General features: G+C 40.4%; 1 protein-coding gene and 1 pseudogene across 1 annotated transcript; one reads left to right on the top strand and one right to left on the bottom strand.

Moving 5' to 3' along the window:
- The first annotated feature begins 1,232 nt into the window (after window positions 1–1,232).
- On the top strand, window positions 1,233–8,028 carry LOC106568250 (myosin heavy chain, skeletal muscle-like; annotated as a pseudogene).
- Window positions 8,029–16,482: 8,454 nt separating this feature from the next.
- LOC106568216 (heat shock protein beta-1) lies at window positions 16,483–18,681 on the bottom strand. Its single transcript, XM_014138362.3, has 3 exons — window positions 17,819–18,681; window positions 17,598–17,661; window positions 16,483–17,333 (listed from the first exon to the last, which is right to left on the bottom strand). The coding sequence occupies exons 1-3, from the start codon at window positions 18,219–18,221 to the stop codon at window positions 17,174–17,176; spliced, it is 627 nt and encodes a 208-aa protein (XP_013993837.2). The 5' UTR covers window positions 18,222–18,681; the 3' UTR covers window positions 16,483–17,173.
- Between the last annotated feature and the right edge of the window lie 3,644 nt (window positions 18,682–22,325).

Below are 22,325 nucleotides of genomic sequence, written 5' to 3'. Positions count from 1 at the left end.
GTAATTTGCCAGGGAGATATGTATACTGTAGCTAAGAAATTAATACTAAGTGTATGTTGTGTAGTAAACTGTTAGTAGCCCATGTGCCTCACCCAAATAATGTGGTCCCTTTTCCCCTCATAATTTAGCCTACTGTTCTGACTTGGTGGTGCACATGTAGCCTATAGCCTGTTTTAGAGGAATGTCATCATCAAATATTGTAAAACCTTTCTTTGTCTGCTTATTTTTTATTTATTTAACCTTTTATTTAACTAGGCAAGTCCGTTAAGAACAAATTCTTATTTACAATGACGGTCTACCAAAAGGCAAAAGGCTTCCTGCGAGGACGGGGGCCTGAAATAAAAAATAAATACAATATAAATATAGGACAAAACACACATCACAACAAGAGAGACAACACAACACTACATAACGAGAGACCTAAGACAACAACATAGCAAGGCAGAAACACATTACAACAGCATGTTAGCAACACAACTTAACAACATGGTAGCAACACAACATGGTAGCAGCACAAAACAAGGTACAAACATTATTGGGCACAGACAACAGCACAAAGGGCAAGAAGGTAGAGACAACGATACATCACACAAAGCAGCCACAATTGTCAGTAAGAGTATGCCCCCTTTATTTATCCTAACTTTCAGACTTGGTGTACAGGGAGAATACAGTAAGAATGGTCCATGTTCTGAATTCTGTCGCTGTACATTTCAAAAGTGCTGAACAAATAGTTATATTGACTACATCTGTCCTAGCTCGCTCATTAATGTCTTAATTGAAATTACGGATTGCCTCTTATCCGCTCGTCGTCCCTTTATGCCATAGTTTGTACATCTTAATTGTCAGTAGAAACCACATTTGTTTAATGTAAGTCAGCTATATCAGCTATATTTTTTTTAAAGCAGTACATGAGGCTGAATGAACTGTTTCGCCGCCAGACAAGGCTCCACTGATAGCCATGTGTAGCAGAGGTAAGGTGTTGGGATTGCTGTTGGGACAGCTTTATGTAGGCCCTAACAGTTTGTGGGCACCGTTTGTCATCGTTATAGTCCAATTAATGTATTGTTTAGTGTTGTGTAGTGGCTTTGCTGGCATGCCCCACCAAGATTTACATGCTAAAATTGCCACTGCAGCTGTATGAGCCCGTGTGGTTTCACAAATCTAGCATGAGATTTAAATGGAGTACTTCTGGATCATTGTACCAGAAACTTAGAACCTATCACTGACCATGAATGAAGGTGTACTACAAGATCAAGCCTTTTCTGGAGAGTGTTAAAACAGAGAAGGAACTGGCTAACATGAAAGAAGACTTTACAAAATGCAAAGCGAATTTGGTCAAGGCTGAGGCGAGGAAGAAGGCGATTGAGGAACAGAGGGTATCTCTTCTGCAAGAGAAGAATGACTTGCAACTCCAAGTAGCATCTTTGAGTGAGCATTTCTCATAGAACACAATCATTAGCTGATGAACATTTCAAAATGTTTCAAAGATACCGTTGCATCAATTCATTGATATTGTGTGATTAAATAAACTGTACATGTACTCTTGTTACGACAGCAGGAATCTGAGAATCTCACAGATGCTGAGGAGAGATGTGAGGGACTCATCAAGAGTAAGATCCAGCTTGAGGCAAAACTCAAAGAGACAACCGAGAGACTGGAGGAGGAAGAGGAAATTAATGTTGAGCTGACTACCAAGAAGAAGAAGCTGGAGGATGAGTGCTCCGAGCTCAAGAAAGACATTGATGACTTAGAGCTCACTCTGGCTAAAGTGGAGAAGAAGAAACATGGAACAGAAAACAAGGTATGGCGTAATAGATTATATTGTTTCATTGTAAATTCAACCTGCTTATGTGAATGGAATGATGAAAATGTACATTTTGATTTGGTATCAACATAGTTCGACTCTCATTCACTTTAACCAGGTAAAAAATCTGACAGAGGAGATGGCCTCTCATGATGAGAGCATTGGCAAGCTAACCAAGGAGAAAAAGCACTCCAAGAGGCACATCCGCAGACCCTGGTGGATCTCCAGGTAAAGGACGACAAAGTTAACACTGACTAAATCCAAGACCAAGCTTGAGCATCAAGTGGATGATGTGAGTTTAGAGTTTGATCAAATTGCTGGAATAAAACCGTCTCAGAATTAACTTTAACAAATATGTTCTCTAATTGTATAGCTTGAGGGTTTTCTGCTGCAAGAGAAGAAGCTCCACATGGAAATTGAGAGAGCCAAGAGGAAGCTTGAGGGTGACCTAAAACTGGCCCAGGAATCCATAATGGATCTAGAGAATGACAAGCAGCAGTCGGAAGAGAAGATAAAAAAATAACATGGAGTGAAATTTAATAAATCATCTACTGTATCAACATATACTTTTTTATTAGGATTCAGACTTAACTGTCAACATTGCCTATGTCTATAACAGGAAGGACTTTGAAACCAGCCAGCTTCTAAGCAAGATTGAAGATGAGCAATCTTTGGGGTCTCAGCTACAGAAGAAAATCAAGGAGCTCTAGGTGTGAAGTATGCAGTTTATAATGTATTTATTTTCATTCAATAATTTATAAGGTGGACTCAATTGCATTAACCCTTTCATCTTAGGCCTGTATTGAGGAACTGGAAGAAGAGATTGAGGCAGAACGTGCTGCCCGCGCTAAGGTTGAAAAGCAGAGAGCTGACCTTTCCAGGGAACTTGAAGAGATCAGTGAAAGGTTTGAAGAGGCTGGTGGTGCACCTGCTGCTCAAATTGAGATGAACAAGAAGTGTGAGGATGATTTCCAGAAGCTGCGCCAGGACTTTGAGGAATCCAACCTGCAGCATGAAGATACCGCTGCTGCTCTCCACAAGAAGCAGGCTGACAGCGTAGCAGAGCTGAGAGAGCAGATATACAACCTTCAGCGTATCAAGCAGAAGCTTGAGAAGGAGAAGAATGAATACAAAATGGAGATTGATGATCTCTCATGTTACAGTATCATAGAGGCCACCAATTAATATGAATGTAATTTCAATCAAGAGCGATGTGCATTTACACCAGGTGAATATAGCCAGCAGCTTGAAGAGAAAGAAGCTCTTGTTTTTCAGCTGACCAGAAGCAGGCACACACTCAGCAGATTGAGGAGGTCAAGGTCAAGGTAAGGACCTGTCATTACAAACAATCAATTCATACATTTTCATTTGTAACTTTATTATAACCAATTACTTGTTTTTCCTTCTTAAAGGCTAAACCCTAGCTCATAGTTTGTAATCAGCCAGCCATGACTGTGATATGCTGTGGGAGCAGTTTGAGGACTAACAGGAGGCCAAGGCTGTGCTGCAGTGTGTAATGTCCAAGGCCAACAGTGAGGTAGCTCAGTGGAGAACCAATTATGAAACTGATGCAATCCAGCGTACTGAAGAGCTTGAGGCGGCAAAGTGTGTTCAAAAGTAACAATTAATACAGTATGTACCTCTTTTTCTGATATTTGTTCTCATAGTTTCTCATTGCATAATTGTCATTTTCAACAGGGAAAAGCTTGCCACCCATCTGCAGGAGGCTGAGGAACAAATTGAAGCTCTGTACTCCAAGTGTGCTTCTCTGGAGAAGACCAAACAGCGACTCCGGTGAGAGGAAGAGGACCTCATGGTTGATGTGGAGAGCGCTAATGCCATGGCTGCCAACCTTGACAGGAAGCAGAGGAACTTTGACAAGCTAGAAAGGGAGAAAGCATACTAATAAAAAGAGATGATTGTAATGAGATACAATGACAGATAATTATATTTGTTGATCATAATTGTGTAAGTTAGTCACATTGTACATTTTTACAGGTTCTGGCAGAGTGGAAACAGAAGTATAAGGAAGGACAGACAGAGCTGGAGTGATCTCAGAAAGAGGTTCGCTCTATGAGCACTGAGCTGTTCAAGATGAAGAACTCCAATGAGGAGGCTCTGGATCAGCTGGAGACCCTGAAGTGTGAGAACAAGAACTTGCAGTATAGGGGTTCAATTAATTTTCAGTCAATAGAGGAATTAGCCAAATAAATCTGTAAAACCAATCACATATCACATATTTAGAGGAGATTTTAAAAGCAGAAGTTGAATGACATTAATACTTTTCTAACCTCAGCCTTTTGGACAATTCTGGACAATTCCACTTAGTGTAATATTCAACCTTTTTTAACTGCTAATAAATCCAGAAATGTATGGAGCCACATATAATTAGAAAAAGCATAAATGTAAGATTAAATATAAGCCTTCAAAATGTTCCTAGGTCCATCCTACACACACAATAATGTACAAGTTATACTTAAAAAAATATTCGTTCTCTTTCCCCAATAGATCAACAGTGTCAAACATAGCAACACCAAAAATGTTCATGATTGGGTGAATAACTCCGATTTTACAGCAATTTATGTGTGCATTTTGCAATTCTGGGTGTTGTTGGCTAGCTTCCTTTTTAGTAGCTAGCTAGCTAAACATTGATATTCAAGAAGGCATGTGTAAATGATAACAGGGATGTTTTATACTGTTAGCTTGAATCCGTGGGATTTCAATTATGTAAAGATCAGAGACGTTATGCCCGTAAAGGGCACCAGTGTGCGTGTCCCCTCAGATTTGTCCTGTTTTTCAGACGTTAAATTAATTAAAGTGTTAAATTAACTGGATTTTTAATCCCACGTTTTATCATAATTATTTCTAAAAAATATCTGTCAGCTGTATTTTGTGGAGGGGGCACATTGACTGGACCAGACAAAGAGCACCCAAAACCCTATTCTACCTAGTAGGTGGTTCATTCCAAGGTGCACCACACAGCAAATGCTTGGCAAGACGCTAGATACTCTACTGCGTGCAGACAGTATTGTCAGTGGAGGAGGAGAGAGTGTCAAGTGACACACACAGTGTTTTAATAAGTTAGAGTAGTTTGTCTAACTATCTTAGCTGGCATCCCTGCTAGCATTGTTGCTTTAGAAAATATAAAAATTGCTTTAATTCTTGGGTTATGATACTATATGCCAGTGTGGTAGTTGTACTAAACTCCTAAGGCATAAAAGTTCTTAAAGAATCAATGTGCATCATTCATTTAAATGACAGTTGAACAGGTTAAAAGGTATAGTTAGATAACCTATGCAGAAAATACACTTTTTTTTATATAGAATTAGGCATTATGATTATGGCTCTAGATTGCAGGATAAAGCTGTTTCAGGTGTTTGAAAAATGTACAATTCTCCAACCTACAGACTCATCCCAACAACAAAAAATGTTTCCAAAATGTACGTGGTACAGGGGGTTATAGCAGGTTTTAATGTGTCTAGTTGAATCAATATTTTTGACCAAAACACCTTTCTGTGTATCTGCAGAGGAGATCACAGACCTGACTGAACAGATAAGAGAGACTGGAAAGAGCATTCATGAGCCGGAAAAGGCCAAGAATACAGAGGAGTCTTAGAAGGCAGAGATCCAGACTGCTCTGGATGAAGCTGAGGTTAGGAGTCATATGCATGAATAGGCCCAGTAAGTTTAGTCGAAAAATGTACATAATTTTGATCAACATCTTTGTTTCTTGTGTAATACATAGGGAACTCTGGAACATTAGAAATCCAAGATTCTGCGTGTCCAGCTGGAGCTCAACAAGGACAAGGGTGAAGTGGACAGGAAGCTTGCAAAGAAGGATGAGGAGATGGAACAGATCAAGAGGAACAGCCAGATGGTGATTAACGCCATGCAGAGCAATCTGGACCCTGAGAGTCAAGAAGAAGATGGAGGGAAACCTCAATGAGATGGAGATTCAGATGAGTCATGCCAACCACCAAGCTGCTGAGGCCTAGAAACAGCAAAGGAACATCCAGGGACAACTCAAAGACAAGGTAAGCTTTTTGATCAACATTTGTTTACAAAGTCAATCACTTAATGACTTCCCACGTTTCAAATCATATCAAATCAAATTTTATTGGTCACGTACACGTGATTAACAGATGTTATTATGGGTGTTGCAAAATGCTTGTGCTTCTAGCTCCAACAGTGCAGTAATATCTAACAAGTAATATCTACACAACATATACCCAATACACACAAATCTAAGTAGGAATGAATTAAGACTATATACATATATGGACGAGCGATGTCAGAGCGGAATGGACTAAGGTATAGAATACAGTATATACATATGAGATGAGTAATGCAAGATATGTAAACATTATTAAGTGACTAAGATACCATAGAATACAGTATATACATATGAGATGAGTAATGCAAGATATGTAAACATTATTAAGTGAATGCGATACCGTAGAATAGTATAGAAAACAGTATATACATATGAGATGAGTAATGCAAGATATGTAAACATTATTAAAGTGACTAGTGTTCCATTCCTTAAAATGGCCAGTGATGTGTAGTCTATGCTTATGGACAGCAGCCACTACATTTGTTCCATAACATCTTTATTATTAGGATGCCAAACTGCACCTTGATGATGCAATCAGAGGACAGGATGACATGAAGGAGCAGGCAGCCATGGTGGAGCGCAGGAACGCCCTGATGTTGGCTGAGATTGAGGAGCTGAGGGCTGCTCTGGAGCAGACAGAGAGAGGACACAAAGTGGCCAAGCAAGAGCTGGTGGATGTCAGTGAACAGGTTGGATTGCTGCTCTCAGGTAGTCATTTTCATTTATACCTTTTGTTGACGTTTTATCCTAATTTTGATAAACTTGTTCTTTACATGATTTGTCTTGAAGACAATTCTTCTGAGCACCAAGAAGAAGCTTGGGGTGACTTGGTTTCAGGTCCAAGGTGAGGTGGAAGACACTGTTCACGAAGTCAGAAATGCAGAGGAGAAGGCCAAGAAGGCCATCACTGATGGGAGTAAAATAAAATATGTATGAATGAATTACCTAAAACTTTTCTATAAACAAATATGATGTTACAAACCATGCTGCCATGATAGCTGATGAGCTGAAGAAGGAGCAGGACACCAGCACTCACCTGGAGAGGATGAAGTAAACCTGGAGGTAACAGTCAAGGACCTGCAGGTCAGTCCGGGTGGGAAGTAAGTTAATGATTGATTAATTATTGATAACAGGCGCTAACATTTGAAAGGGGATAGCTATACAGTATATGTACATAATGAGCTAAATTCTAATCAAAATATTGATTCCTAAATCAAGGTGCGTGAACTGGAGTCTTGTCTGGTAGGTGGAGCAGGTACTATTAAAGGTGTCCGCAAATGTGAGAGGAGAGTGAAGGAGCTCACCTACCAGGTAAGTTAATTGTCTGTGTTGAACAAATGGCTAGAAAATGATCCGACTCTCTCAGCATCTAAAAAAAACTATGTCCCACCTCCCTCAAACTGAGAAGGACAAGAAGAATGTTACCAGGCTGTAGGATTTGGTGGACAAGCTGCAGTTGAAGGTTAAGACCTACAAGAGGCAGGCTGAGGAAGCGGTAAGTCACTTAAAAGCAAATTCATCTCAAATTATTCTGCAAAACATGGTAAACCTGAACTGTACCACCCTTAGCCTTCTAATTACAACTATTTCTTATTGTCCTTTCAGGAAGAAAAAGCCAACACTCACCTGGCCTAGTTCAGGAAGGTGCAGCATGGACTGGAGAAAGCTGAGGAGCGTGCTGACATTACTGAGTCCCAGCTGAGAGCCAAGAGTCTGTTTAATGGAAAAGTTATCCTATTTTACATTTTATTCCATTCTCCAAAGACGTGCAAGGAACAAGTTCCTGAAGCCTTTCTGTGTTTCATATAATATGGAAGTCAATGTGAAAGTGTATTAAACCGTTATTCGCACCAGTATTATTCGTTTTGCATGAAACTCCCTCTTAACATCCCAAGGGGTTTATTTCCCCATTTGTGGAAATAAATCTGGTTGTTTGGATGATTCATTTGTGTATTTCCAGGAAACAAAAGAAGCTGAATAAAGAAGTGTTCATCAACAATGCTACTGAAGTCTTCTCAAAACTGCTCATACAATGATTGCCATTGTGAAAGTCTTTATGTGCACTGATTAAAATATTAAACAATATCATCTCTGCAGTTTTGTTAATTCTTTAACTGAAATGAATGTATTTCAAAATATATTTTCAACCAAATGATCTAATACATAATTCTTACAGGTCGAATAATAAAGTTATAAGTGCATTTGACCTACCTTGCCCTCAGGAATTCATTCATCACTCTTGACTGAAGCACCCCTCCAAAAACAATGGGAATCCTCCAAAAACAATGGGAATCCTACATGTGATAACATAACAGAATCACAATATAACAGATAAATCAATTCATGCAATATCATTTAAATTTAACTGGTACTCATATCCTAAGAAAAACAATAGTTTATTCTGCCTGTTCAAAGTGTGCTGCTAATTTAGTTGTCACCTCTTCCCGTGGTGTTTCTGAGTTGCTGAGCTTTATCCTCACTCATCTCCCACATTAGTCCTTTGTTTTTGGTAGCCCTCATTGTCCATGATGAAAACCCCTGTCATAGCCACTGGAATAGTTATTTAAATAGTAGAACTTCTCATTAAACCATAATCAGTGAGCGTCTTTTTTTTTCTCATCGCTGCAACTCCCGTACAGACTGGGGAGAGGCGAAGGTCGAGAGCCGTGTGTCCTCCGAAACACAACCCAACCAAGCCGCACTGCTTCATTACACAATGCCCACTTAACCCGGAAGCCAGCCGCACCAATGTGTTGGAGGAAACACCATACATCTGGCAACCATGTCAGAGTGCACTGTGCCCGGCCCGCCACAGGAGTAGCAGGTGCGCAATGGGACAAGGACATGGGACAAGGACACCAAATCCTCCCCTAACCCAGACGACAATGGGCCAATTGTGCGCTGCACCATGGGTCTCCCGGTCGTGGCCGGCTGTGACAGAGCCTGGACTCCAACCCAGAATCTCTAGTGGCACAGCTAGCACTGTGATGCAGTGCCTTAGACCACTGCGCCACTCAGGAGGCCTACGAGCGTCTCATATTTCAAATCCCATACTAAGCACAACTCATTACTCCCAGACCAGGGAGGGAGGTCAAGGCCTATGGAATTAAAATCACTTATGCACACGTGATATATCAAGCCCAGTGGATACCATGTGGCGTTACTGTAAATAAGTAATATTCACAAATCAAGGGGTGACTGAAAATATTACAGATTGTGACTCATATTAATACATTTGAGGAAACCATGCCTCACCATCAATCATATTTGTCCTGTTTCCATTTTCATATCATGTCAACACATTTTGTCAAGTACCATGGATAGGAAAGTAGGATGGGTGGTGTTAATGACTAACTCATTTAGTTCTGTAACTGGGAAGATCTTGAAATCTCTACCACGTGGGATCAGTTATTGGAGCTGTTTTTAATAGCCTGTGAGACATGAGGAGGAGAATTTAGACTAGGTAACAAGGCTCCCATGCCTCTCATGTTCTACTGCTTTGCAAGTAGTGCTGCACCAAATGCCAACACCATCAGCACCATTTAAACATCTCTCTCACACCACCACTCTAAAGGTTGCGTGGCCATTTAAAGCATTTGATATTAATTTTATTGGCTGGGAACACAGTAAGGAAAGTAATTGAAAGTTGTGTTACCCTGGCTGAACTCCATCAAAGGAGACCTTTATGTTTTTATACTTAAAGTAACTTGACACTGGGAAAAACACCAAGCAGAATATGTTTTCTTAAATGATACCTTCTTTTGGTTAATAAAACATGTTCTTACATACATACAGTGCCTTCAGAAAGTATTCAGGCCCCTTTTACTTTTTCCACGTTTTGTTAGGTTCAGCCTTATTCTAAAATTAAATAGTTTTTTTCCCTCATCAATCTTCACACAATACCCTATAATGACAAAGCAAAAACATGTTTTTAGAAATCTTTGCTAATTTTAAAACATTTAAAACTGAAATATGACATTTACATAAGTATTCAGACCCTTTAATCAGTACTTTGTTGAAGATCCTTTGGCAGCGATTACAGCCTCCATTTTTGGGTATAACGCTACAAGCTTGGCACACCTGTTTTTGGGGAGTTTCTCCTATTCTTCTGTGCAGATCCTCTCAAGCTCTGTCAGGTTGGATGGGGAGCGTTTTGGCACAGCTATTTTCACGTCTCTCCAGAGATTTTCGATCTGGTTAAAGTCCAGTCCCTGCCGCTAAAAAACATCCCAACAGCATGATGCTGCCACCACCATGCTTCACCGTAGGGATGGTGCAAGGTTTCCTCCAGACGTGACACCTGGCATTCAGGCCAAAGAGTTCAATCTTGGTTTCATCAGACTAGAGAATCTTGTTTTTCATGGTCTGAGATTCTTTAGGTGCCTTTTGGCAAACTCCAAGCGAGCTGTTGGCGGGGCTCCCTGCCTGTGCCATTAAACCCCTACAACTCATCCAGAACGCCGCAGCCCGTCTGGTGTTCAACCTTCCCAAGTTCTCTCACGTCACCCCGCTCCTCCGCACACTCCACTGGCTTCCAGTTGAAGCTCGCATCTGCTACAAGACCATGGTGCTTGCCTACGGAGCTGTGAGGGGAACGGCACCTCTGTACCTTCAGGCTCTGATCAGGCCCTACACCCAAACAAGGGCACTGCGTTCATCCACCTCAGGCCTGCTGGCCCCCCTGCCTCTGCGGAAGCACAGTTCCCGCTCAGCCCGGTCAAAACTGTTCGCTGCTCTGGCACCCCAATGGTGGAACAAGCTCCCTCACGGCGCCAGGACAGCGGAGTCAATCACCACCTTCCGGAGACACCTGAAACCCCACCTCTTTAAGGAATACCTAGGATAGGATAAAGTAATCCTTCTAACCCCCCCCCCTCAGATTGCTGAGGATTTTTTATTTTAATACATTTTAGAATAGGGCTGTAACTTAACAAAATGTGGAAAAAGTCAAGGGGTCTGAATACTGTTTATAACAAATCTAGTAAGTCTAGTCTTGTCTTACAGACAGAATGTACATATTTGTTTTTATTCATAATTTTTGCTTAAAGCATGTTGTTATGGATTCTTACACTGCCAGAAATAGGATAACAAATGCAGACATGATATTCAGCTGACACTGACTTGGGCTTCCAGGGGTTTATGGGGCTGAAGGTACTATCACTAGTTTCCTGTGATGCCCCAAACATAGGATTGTCTCGTTCAAGCTCGACTCCGCTTCTGGACACAAGTCTCACCTGAGGTAAATCATCAAATTTATAGTAGGCCAAATGTATATACAATAGGGCCAGGACTATACCAGTATTGCAATAGTTTTCGGTGTTTTCATAATTTTTCAACAATTCAAAAATGACTGAATCTCACTGGAGAAATCATCCAAGCAAGGGAAACAGCGCCCCCATGTCTCTATGTGTAGGCCATGTATCTGATGCTGTCTGGAACAAAATAGTATGACATATTTCCACCGTAGCATTTGACTGATTGATGCCAACAAGCATTTGGCCTCCCTTGATAAAAAAAATATATAATTAGCCAAACTGTGGATTGTCCTGGCGTAGCAAAACGCCCCCCAAGAGAGGCCAGTTTGGATTTGGCTGCACACCAATCAAATCACATCGTAAGCAAAACGTCATCATTGTCAGAAAACATGTCTGTTTCTCGTCTGCTTGTGTTGATGTCCTGCAGTAGCTAGCTTGCTAAATCGACCCTTTCCTAAGCCATGGATGGAGATGGAGATTTGTACTTGCAGTTTTGACTTCATTCTCTGTACAGGCCAATGATTATGACGCCGATTCTGATCTAACCATGAATTCATACATTGTGCCACTGGCCTGAGACTATTGAAATTCAATATGTAGCCTGGATGTAGGCTAGTAGGCTCACATTAACTAGCTAGTTAACTTAGCTGGTTCATTGTTGCACATGCGAGGAAGTTAGGCTAGCAAGCATTTTAGCTAGGTAGTGTATTGTATGACAGAGCCATAGACAGTTTTGCCAACATGAAAGAGAGGAGGATGGCATTGGCATTCAACTAGTCTACAATTAGAGTGAGTTAACTTTTTTTTTACTTGCATACACAGACAGACAGAAATCAGTACCATGGAGAGCCACATGATATTTAGAAACATTGATTGGAGTAAATAGTTTTTGGTATCTTTAAGTGTGTTTTCAGTGTATTAAACTAAGCATACTGTAGAGAGCCTTGTTGATTTGATGATGTTTAAGTGTAAATGGTGCTGGAATAACAGAGGCAGTGCTCCTGTTGTGTTTGTGCTGACTTGCAGTAACTCTGTGGTTCTAAATCAGTTATTTAGTAAACTGTCAAAACATTAACTTGCTTAACCATGCTGCAGGTCATATAACTGTTTGTTACATGCAATATTTGTTTTGTGGACTTCGCCGAACAGATGTTGCTCTCTGGTTTTGTGATAAAACAAACGTATGTGTAGTTTAATTTATTCCGCCACTATGTGACTGTCTTTTTGTTGTCATGGCCTTGTTGTATATCACGGTGACATATGAACTAATGAGTTCTAGAGCAAACAATGCAATTATCACAACATAGGTTGTAATATGGCCTTTTTACTGGCTTGGCTTTCTCAGTGATATTACCCACGCACTGCTACTGTTTTTTGCATGGGCTGCGTCTCAATCCACCACATCCACCTACAGTATGTCGGCCTTCCGCATCTTTGGTGGAAAGTGGCAGAGCTACAGCTTTGTTTGTCAGACTGGGAGCCATTTGAAAAATCTCACGAAAATGTCTGTAGCATCTGAACGGTTTGTCCATTTTGCTCTATGATCCCCACAAGTGTCACGGGACTCGTCTGAAGTCTGTACCACCGATTTGTGCCAACTTCTGTCAGTACCGTCTGAACTGTTTGGGCTACAAACTAATATGATCCCACTATGTAGTGTTGTTATGTTTGATACCGGAGCTCCGAGGTATGCGTCAAAATCGCTGAGCAGCTAACTTCAAAGCAATGTGCCTATGCCTGTATCACCACAGATAGAACAATGAGACAGATATTTCACCGGATGTATGTGTGGCATCCGCTTGGCGTTTCCACTCACTACCAAAAATGTACCCAGTGGCCGGCAGTGGAAGAAGATGGAACAAGATTGATTTTGGCAGACATTCAGACATTTTCTTGTCAATTAATTATTTGATCTCAACACAGTTTTCTGTTCCCGAAACTAGAATCTGTTAAGGACAGAGTGGACTAAGTTTTGGAGACTTTACCCTTTGCGTTGTTTAGAAGGAGTGCAAAATCGATTTGAGTTATTGCACACGTGCACTTCACATAGTAGGCGTTCACTAACGGAAATATGCAATTGTCTGCTAGAACGCGCCAACAGAATCTCGCTAACTCGTGCTTGGGTCTGCCCACCTCCTTGCTTGTTCTGCCCACTATGACTAATTTGTTCCCATTTGTAACGACAGGCTGTGGTCTATATTGGTTTAGTTAAAAAAATATTTGGTATCACTTTATCAGAAGTATGCCATCAATGATGCCCAAAGCATAGTTTGATCACGTGTTTTTTTAAACCATGTGTTGCAAAATGCGAGATCCTACTGATTTTGCCATGGTTCCAGGGGGATTTCTTCGATTCCAAGCTGCTTTCAAAAACCCACCTCTACCGGACACCTTACTTGCAAATATAGTTAGGATTTTATACAATTAGTTTTACCTGACCGGTAGCTTAGCAGGTAGAGTAGGGCACTATGGAATATTCATGGCCGTGGGGGTATAAGGTTGAATCCTGTTGAACACACACTATTTTGAAGACAAAAATGCATGTGAAACCACACTTTCTGCACGGTTGTTCAAATAATTTGATTTATTTAGCATAGTATAAGCTTCTGTCTTAAGCATCCTAAATAATACCAAAGATTCTGTTTTTGAAAAAGAGTCAACTTAAAGGCAAAAAAGGCTAAGCGTGATGATTGATGCAAACCTGGTATTCCAACTGATTATCAACTACTAAAACCAACGACTTACCGCTGCGCCACAGAGTTTCATTAAACGGAGAAGAAAAAAATATCTGATAATCACACGCTGCTGTTTATTGCTGACCAGCAGATGTCACTAATGTGCATTGTGAACAGAATTAAGCTCTGCATAATGATTCGTTTTTCAACACAATTTGGTGAAAATGCCAATGCCTTCAGAAAGCCTCGGTTTCTTATCAATACCACTATGGAAAGGGCAGACTCACGAAAGCGATTGTGTTTTCCATTTTTACTTTACTACCCCCACAAGTGGTAGAGGCGTCACTACAGACCCTGGTTGGTTCCCAGCCTGTGTCACAACCGGCCGTGATCGAGAGTCCCATAGGGCGGTGCACAATTAGCCCAGCGTCGTCCGGGTTAGGGGAAGGTTTAGCCAGGGGGTTAGGCCCATCATTGCAAATAAGAATTTGTTCTGAACTGACTTGCCTGGTTAAAAAAATAAAATGTAAAAATGTATACAGTGGCAAGAGAAAGTATGTGAACCCTTTGGAATTACCCGGATTTCTGCATAAATTGGTCATCAAATTGGATCTGATCCTCATCTAAGTCACAACAATAGACAAACATAGTGTGCTTAATCTAATAACACAAATGATTGTATTTTTCTTGCCTATATTGAATACAGTTGAGTTGTTTGGAAGGAACACACAACACTATGTGTGGAGAAAAAAGGCACAGCACACCAACATCAAAACCTCATCCCAACTGTAAAGTGTGGTGGCGGGAGCATCATGGTTTGCGGCTGCTTTGCTCCCTCAGGGCCTGGACAGCTTGCTATCATTGACGGAAAAATGTATTCCAAAGTTTATCAAGACATTTTGCAGGAGACATTTTGCAGGAGAATGTTATCTGGCTATCTGTCCGCCAATTGAAGCTCAACAGAAGTTGGGTGATACAACAGGACAACGACCCAAAACACAGAAGTAAATCAACAACAGAATGGCTTCAACAGAAGAAAATACGCCTTCTGGAGTGGCCCAGTCAGAGCCCTGACCTCAACTCGATTGAGATGCTGTGGCATGACCTCAAGAGAGCAGTTCACACCAGACATCCCAAGAATATTGCTGAACTGAAACAGTTTTGTAAAGAGGAATGGTACAAAAATACTCCTGATCATTGTGCAGGTCTGATCTGTAACTACAGAAAATGTTTGGTTGAGGTTATTGCTGCCAAAGGAGGGTCAACCTGTTATTAAATCCAAGAGTTCACATACTTTTTCCACCCTGCACTGTGAATGTTTACACGGTGTGTTCAATAAAGACATGAAAACATATAATTGTTTGTGTGTTATTATTTTAAGCAGACTGTGTTTGTCTATTGTTGTGACCATAGATGAAGATCAGATCAGATTTTATGACCAATTTATGCAGAAATCCAGGTATTTCCAAAGGGTTCACATACGTTTTCTTGCCACTGTATATATATTTTTTAAAGTGTCACTGGACTCGTCTGAAGGTAACCCATACAAATAAATGGAGGTATGGAGGTAGTTTTGTGGAAACAAAAAAAAGGGGTTAAATATGTGTCCAAAAATATATTTCCTGAGCTTTCTTATATCTCCTAGATATAGGACAGACACTTCAAACCTTAATTATTTTTTGACTGTCTTTTTTGCCATTCATGAATGTGTTATTCAATGCGTTTCTATGGTCTATTGTAGTAATTTAATTTAAAAATATATATATATATATTTTTATACTTACAGAGGACCTAAAATTTTAAATCAATTGCCTTTATGATCATTGGTATGACCATCAGTAGTTTGTATACAAAGAGTTTAACAGCTTACATAAGAGCCCCCAACCCTTTCAATATGGGTAGTTTTGCCATGGATTGTTAATTGCTTTTATTTAAAAAATATTACATTCATAGAAATAGCAATATTGAAATGTATGATTTGTAGAACTGTTTCAGCATTCTTAGAACTTCTTAGGGCTAGGCCCCTTTTTTCTCAATTTCTGCCTGAATGACATGGCCAAGGTAAACTGTATGTTGCTCAGGTCCTGAAGCCAGAATATGCATACAATTGGTACCATTGGAAAGAAAACACTTGGAAGGTTGTAGAAATGTTAAAATAATGTAGGAGAATATAACACAATAGATATGGTAGGAGAAAATCCAAAGAAAAACCAACCAGAATTGTTTTTGTTGAAGGAGACCATGCTCTTACAATGGAAAGTATAGGGGCATACTGAATTCTAGCTCCCATAGGGTGTCAGCAGTCTATGTTCAAGGTTTCAGGCTTGTAACTTCCAAAACGAATAAGAAATATCAGTTTTAGTAGAGGGACACAGTTTTGGAAATTCGTGTTTGGGCGCGGCATGAAGACAAGACGCACCTGCTAAAATCGGTTTCCTATTGAACATACTTCTTTCCGTAAGAAATATTATATCTTGATAACATTTTAGGGTATCTGAGGAGTAAATAGAAATGTATTTTGACTTGTTGAAACAAAGTTTAGGGGTAGATTTTCGGATTTCTTTCTCTGCATGTTGAACGAGTGGATTACTCAAATCGATGGCGCCAACTAAACAGACTTTTTGGAATATAAAGTAGAATTTTATCTAACAAAACGACACTACATGTTATAGCTGGGACCCTTTAGATGACAAAACGGAGGAAGATTTTCAAAAAGTAAGTGAATATTTAATCGCTATTTGTGAAAAATATTTTGATTTGGGGCGCCGTCCTCAAACAATCGCATGGCATGCTTTTGCTGTAATAGCTACTGTAAATCGGACAGTGCAGTTAGATCAACAATAATTTAAGCTTTCAACCAATAGAAGACACTTGTATGTACCTAAATGTTTAATATCCATAATTTCTATGATTATTTATTTGAATTGCGCGCCCTCCAGTTTCACCGGAAGTTGTCCCGCTAGCGGGATGCCTAGCCCTAAGCATGGTATTGTTTACTCCCAATGAATCTATAATTTGACAAATGAGAAAGTACATTTCAGCAGTCTTGGTTATTTCTGTTTATCTTGATTTTGCTAGTTAAATCATGGGACATGATTAACCAAAATGCATAGAAAAACCTGACAACCTTGTGGTTACAGTGAGAGTAAATTAAGTTATAGGTTTCAACAGCAATAGAAGCCACTATGTTTGTCATTTTGAATGACCAAGACCTAATACACAATCACATTTTTGTCAAAAGTTGTCAACACTGTCATTCGCTTCTAAGCTTTACCCCAAGCTTTATATCTAATTGTGATGGATCTCAGCATCTGGACAACTGGATTCACTCTTTCCCCTCCTGCTCGTGCTTGATCAGAATGGGGATGACCATGTCACTGGGGAGGATGGTGGTAGCTGAGCCTGGTAGAGGTGCTTCTACTAAGAGAACCCCTTCACCAGACAGAGATGAGCTGATGTGCTGCAAGTCCACACCAGGGGGCAGCCTTCAACAAACAAACAAACAACAACAATTTGCTTACAACACAGACAGGCTACAATGTGTTTACTGTGGTTCAAATGGCTGCATGTCATCTGTTTTAACAAATTGAATTAAACCGTAGGAAATGATTTAATGTCTCCTATAACAATCAGCACGAAGACTTTCAATTGCACACATTATTTATTAAGTTCTTAGTCTCATTACCAGGAGATGTCTTTGCCATAACATTGTGAGAGACCTTGTTTCCTATTCAACCATTACAACTTACTTGTATTTCCTTATAAAGCACCTTGAGACTGATCCATGTTCGTCTTCCCTTTCGTCATGTTGACCTTAATTTAAGTTGAGAACAATTATTGAAGTAATGGAATATGGAGCATGTGGACATCTTAACAACATTTCAACAGTAAATTGTCAAAGATATTTAACAATGGATGTTCCAAAAACCATACTCCATTTTTTTTTTTACCAGAGAAATAATGTTCCTACCTGCAATCTCCAGGAAGCCCCCCTTGGTTTTGATTGACATCTCCTCTGGTGAGAAGTAATTAACATCCAGGGTGATCCTCCAACTGCCCTGTCCCCTCCTGATCTCTGACACTCCTTCAGACAGTTGCCTCTGAAGCCTGGCTGAAGTCTGGGGTGCCACTGCAGCAGGGAGAACAGTGCTGAGGCTGAAGAGGGGATAGCGTGTGTACCCTGGCCAGGAGAATGATGCCAATGTATTCCTAGCCCAATCTATCCAGCTCACATCGCCTGGATCCAGGAAAGGAGGGAGGCCAAAGTCCTTCTCCATGATCATGTGGCTAGGCTGTGTCCACTCACGGAAAGGATCCCAATTTACATCTCGGAGGAAAAGAGGATGTGGTAATACCTTGTTGTGGTCAGCCATGACTTATGAATCACCTTCTGAGAGTGGTACTGGAGGGTGGAACCAGTCTCCTCTCTTAGTTTCCCCTTGGCTAGCTAATGTTATTCAATCTCTATCTATTTACAATGGCTAAGTCTGGTTTAATGACTTAGACTCGCTATACAAAAGAGCAGCTATATTTTCCCCCAAAGAGTTCAGGAAGGCTACCTCATAGTGGGAAGGATTGCCCTGGACAAATCAGCACCACACACAACATTTATATACCCAGCTGATCCATTCAAGCACCTATCAAGCAGTAAGTGTTATCCATGGGATGAGTTGATAGGCATGGTTAGAACTGTGGTGTTGCTCCTCTGTTGCCCTGGGACCTGCAGAGGATTACTCAAATTGTATTTATAGAGCAAATGGCAAGTAGTTGGTGGATGAATCCGGCAACATCAACGATGGGTTTTATTCAGTGATTGGCCTCTGCAGTCTTGTCATATACTGGTGCTCTTTGTCCTCTCCATAGTAATCGTATCGCTCTGCTATGTTCAGGGACAGCATGTACATTCACCACAGAAACTGCTAAGCAACCCCTGAGCTACAGTATAAACGGGGGGTTCCAGCCTCAAACTCCAAAACATTACCTTTCTGTTTACATAAGGTTATTTTGCAGTGACTTCAACTTCTATGTACATTCACTCACATGTTGACCCTGTGGCTCCTACATCTGAGGGGAGAGATGGAGTTCTAATAGAAAGACTGACGCTATAGAGAGGAGGTGGAGAATGTTGATATGACGAGCCTGTAGGTCTGTCCTCTGGGTTGCCCTGCTTCACTCACTTTCAGAGGGGAATGAATCTAATAAGCCTGTGCCAGTGTATGAGATGATCTAACATAATGTCAGCACCTCAAGCCTTCTCCATTCATTATGCTCAACTCCAGTCTCTTGGGGGAAGTTCCACTTGTTGATGTTTCTCTCCCACGTAATCGATAACTCAATGTTATTTAACTAGGCAAGTTCAGACCTAGGGATCAAACCCGGGTCTGTAGTGACACCTCTAGCACTGCGATGCAGTGCCTTAGACCGCTGCGCCAATCGGCCCCGTAAACTCCATTTTACATTTACATTTTTGTCATTTACCAGACGCTCTTATCCAGAACGACTTACAGGAGCAATTAGGGTTAAGTGCCTTGCTCAAGGGTACATCGACCAATTCTTTTCACCTAATCGGCTTAGGGACTCAAACCAGTGACCTGTCGGTTACTGGCCCAACGCTCTTAACCGCTAGCTACCAACTGTAGTAGGGAAATGTGGGTCAAAATTATGTCAGACAGCAAACATTAATTACAGAGTAATAGATTTGGAATGTGAGATAAGTAAAACGCTCTTAATTTTTACAGCTGAACTGAAACTAACATGAAAACTAATCATGAAAAAACAATTTAGTAAACTGAAGTAAAATAATGAACAAACCCATTACAATAAGGTTAACTATACTGAAACTATTATCTTTGACTCCAAAATGAACTAAAATAAAAACCATCCTGAATTATGTTCAGTTCTAGTTTTTTGGGGAGGGGTCAAAAATTGAATAGGTTTTCCAAAGGGGTTTTCCATCTTTTTTTTATGAGATTTTCAAGCTTCTGAATCTGGAGGGTCACATTAAGATTAACTTTATAATTTAAAGGTAGATTCAACGAGATGACGTTGCCAACGAGCAGCACCACAGATATTGGGTGTGTTTGAGTGGTAAGGCTAAATCAACCGACTGTCATGACGTTGGCCTCTTTTGGTACAGGGAGGACAGTTGACCCCCTCCCCTTTGTACCATTTCCCAACCTACCTTCCCCCCACCCAGTCCCTGTGTGAAGGAGTGGTAAAATTCCAGGAGAGTCTCTGTCCACATGGCCCATAGAGAGACAAAGGAAATTCTTCCAACTCACAGAATTGGGGAGCCAAGCGACATTTGTGTTCTGGAGAAGGTATGGAAGATTGGTGAAGAATCCAGCTACGAACTGGTCCGCTTGGTACAATTTTGTGATACTCAGAAGAGACAATGTAGCCATATTACCATAAAACTGTTTATATAATAGCCTCAGCTTGAGACTTGCATCATAATGGTTGTATAGAATGTATTAATAAGGATAAAGCTGTTATAATACATTGAGATGCTATGTACTGATGTTAATGTGATAGAATTGTATTTCTGTAACCAAGTCTAACTCAGTCATAGGCACGCCCCCAGGGACACATACAGGACCAGGCGTCATTTGACAAGCCTGTTCAAGGGTCACTATAAAACCCACCCTGATTTACATTTCTTTAGACCAGGCCTCCACTCCATGGCCAATAGGTTTTACCAACCAATTCCTCTATTGAAAGTGAACCATACCACGTGGTTAACTTTTAGACTATTGATACCGACAGAATAAGAACAAGTCTTTGATATTAATTATTAGTCTGCAGCTAAGTAAATTATATCATCGAACGCGAAGACCAACGAAACATCCATTCTATGACGACATTAATGAATGTCGCTTTGAAAGATCCATTCTAACTGAGAGAGAGAGAGAGAGAGAGACAAAACTCTCCACAGAACAACGCTCCAACAAGGATCTCGACGACACATGAGCGTAAATATATATTGATTGCAATTGTTCCCGAATGAGCGAGCCTTCAATTGTCAATTGTTAATATTAATGAACTCTGTGTACCTTCTCAGCTGACCGTTTATGACCCATTGTCTAACAGACCAGCCATGCCTGTTAGCCATTAGGGCACATTACGATACCAATCCTTTGTGACGATAATTACTGTTTGTATGTTTTCTGTTAATTACTTAGTGTAGTAAATAAATGATTTTAAGACAATTGATGTATGGATGATTTTAGTAAAGACTGGGTTCGTGCAGATACAACAATTTACGACGTTTGGAATGAGACTGAACACGAGGTAAAATACACCATTTAAACCAGAAGATAATCGGCCTATATTATCATATAGGTAAGTTATATTAGGAAAATTATAACTTTGTAATCTGAATATTCTCCTTGGTGCCCCGATCTCCTAGTTAATTACAATTAAACGATTAATCAGTTTAATCGCGTGATAATAATTACAGGGAGTTAATTGATAAACATGTCTTCAGTTTAATGGTACCCCAAAAACACGACAGACTCTAGACGAAAGTGGAGGAATGAAGTCGGAGAAGGTGCATCTGCGACAGCGTTAAGTTGGACATTAATGTGGTTTCCCAAAAGCAAGGCTCCGATCAACATGGCAATGTTGCCATTGTCGAAAAATAAACATGCACTGTATCTAAACCCCATATCCACTGTACACATAAATCAAGGTAAATTGGTTCCTGTTTCAGTCATGTCTTTGCTCACGCGTGGGTCAAATAAAAACACCCTAAAGATTGATTGACTAAAGAGCTTTCCACAATGCAGGCGATGGCTGCAGGATGAAGTTGGTGAAGAGCAACAGCAGAAACTCGCAGTAGACTGCAGTCAAAACTTGATGACCTTTTGAGCACATGATTTTTGTCAAGTTTATGCAGTTGATATGTAGGCGCAAGATCAGCTTGAACACGAGCACAATGCAAGACTTTGCTCTCACATCATGTGTACAGGTGTGCTTCACTCTACTACAACCTGGTAGCTACTGGACCAAAACAACAAAGAAGTTTAGCCTTGCGCTTCAACGCTCCTGGTTGTTGCAGAAACTGTTCGCTTTGTGCATCGACGTCATCTCACTGAGTCTACCTTTAAACCTAACCTAAGATCTGACCCATCACCAAATGCATTACTCCGCCACAGTGGTAAGAAGTGACATACTCAACTTATACAACTATACAGTAAATGGCTCCTGGCCTCCCACGCATAGGCTACTTTCTGTCCCTAACACTAAAACTAAAATTGAAATGAAATACTATTAATATATAAATATTTCTATAAAACTTAAACAAAATAAAAACCTGAATTAACTGAAACTAAACTGAATTTCAAATGAAAATCTGACAACTAATAGAAATAAAAATGAATATTAAACACAAAACTATAATAACCTTGGCTCAAACAAAGCCCAAAACATCTGTCATAAATAATTCAAACGATGAACCTCACACCTGACTCAATCGG

Source organism: Salmo salar, chromosome 13, assembly GCF_965601325.2.
Source record: "Salmo salar chromosome 13, fSalSal1, whole genome shotgun sequence".
Lineage (NCBI taxonomy): Eukaryota > Metazoa > Chordata > Actinopteri > Salmoniformes > Salmonidae > Salmo > Salmo salar.
Note: the sequence above shows the minus strand (reverse complement) of the source record. Positions and strands in the feature narration are given on the sequence as shown.

What these genes read in the sequence shown, in the direction of transcription:
- LOC106568216 (XM_014138362.3), bottom strand. Translation starts at nt 18,221, where the DNA reads ATGGCTGACCACAACAAGGTATTACCACATCCTCTTTTCCTCCGAGAT. An exon ending in GGGCTTCCTGGAGATTGCAG is followed by an intron (nt 17,662 to 17,818) that starts GTAGGAACATTA and finishes ACTTAAATTAAG; the next exon opens with GTCAACATGACGAAAGGGAA. An exon ending in TGCTTTATAAGGAAATACAA is followed by an intron (nt 17,334 to 17,597) that starts GTAAGTTGTAAT and finishes TGTTTGTTGAAG; the next exon opens with GCTGCCCCCTGGTGTGGACT.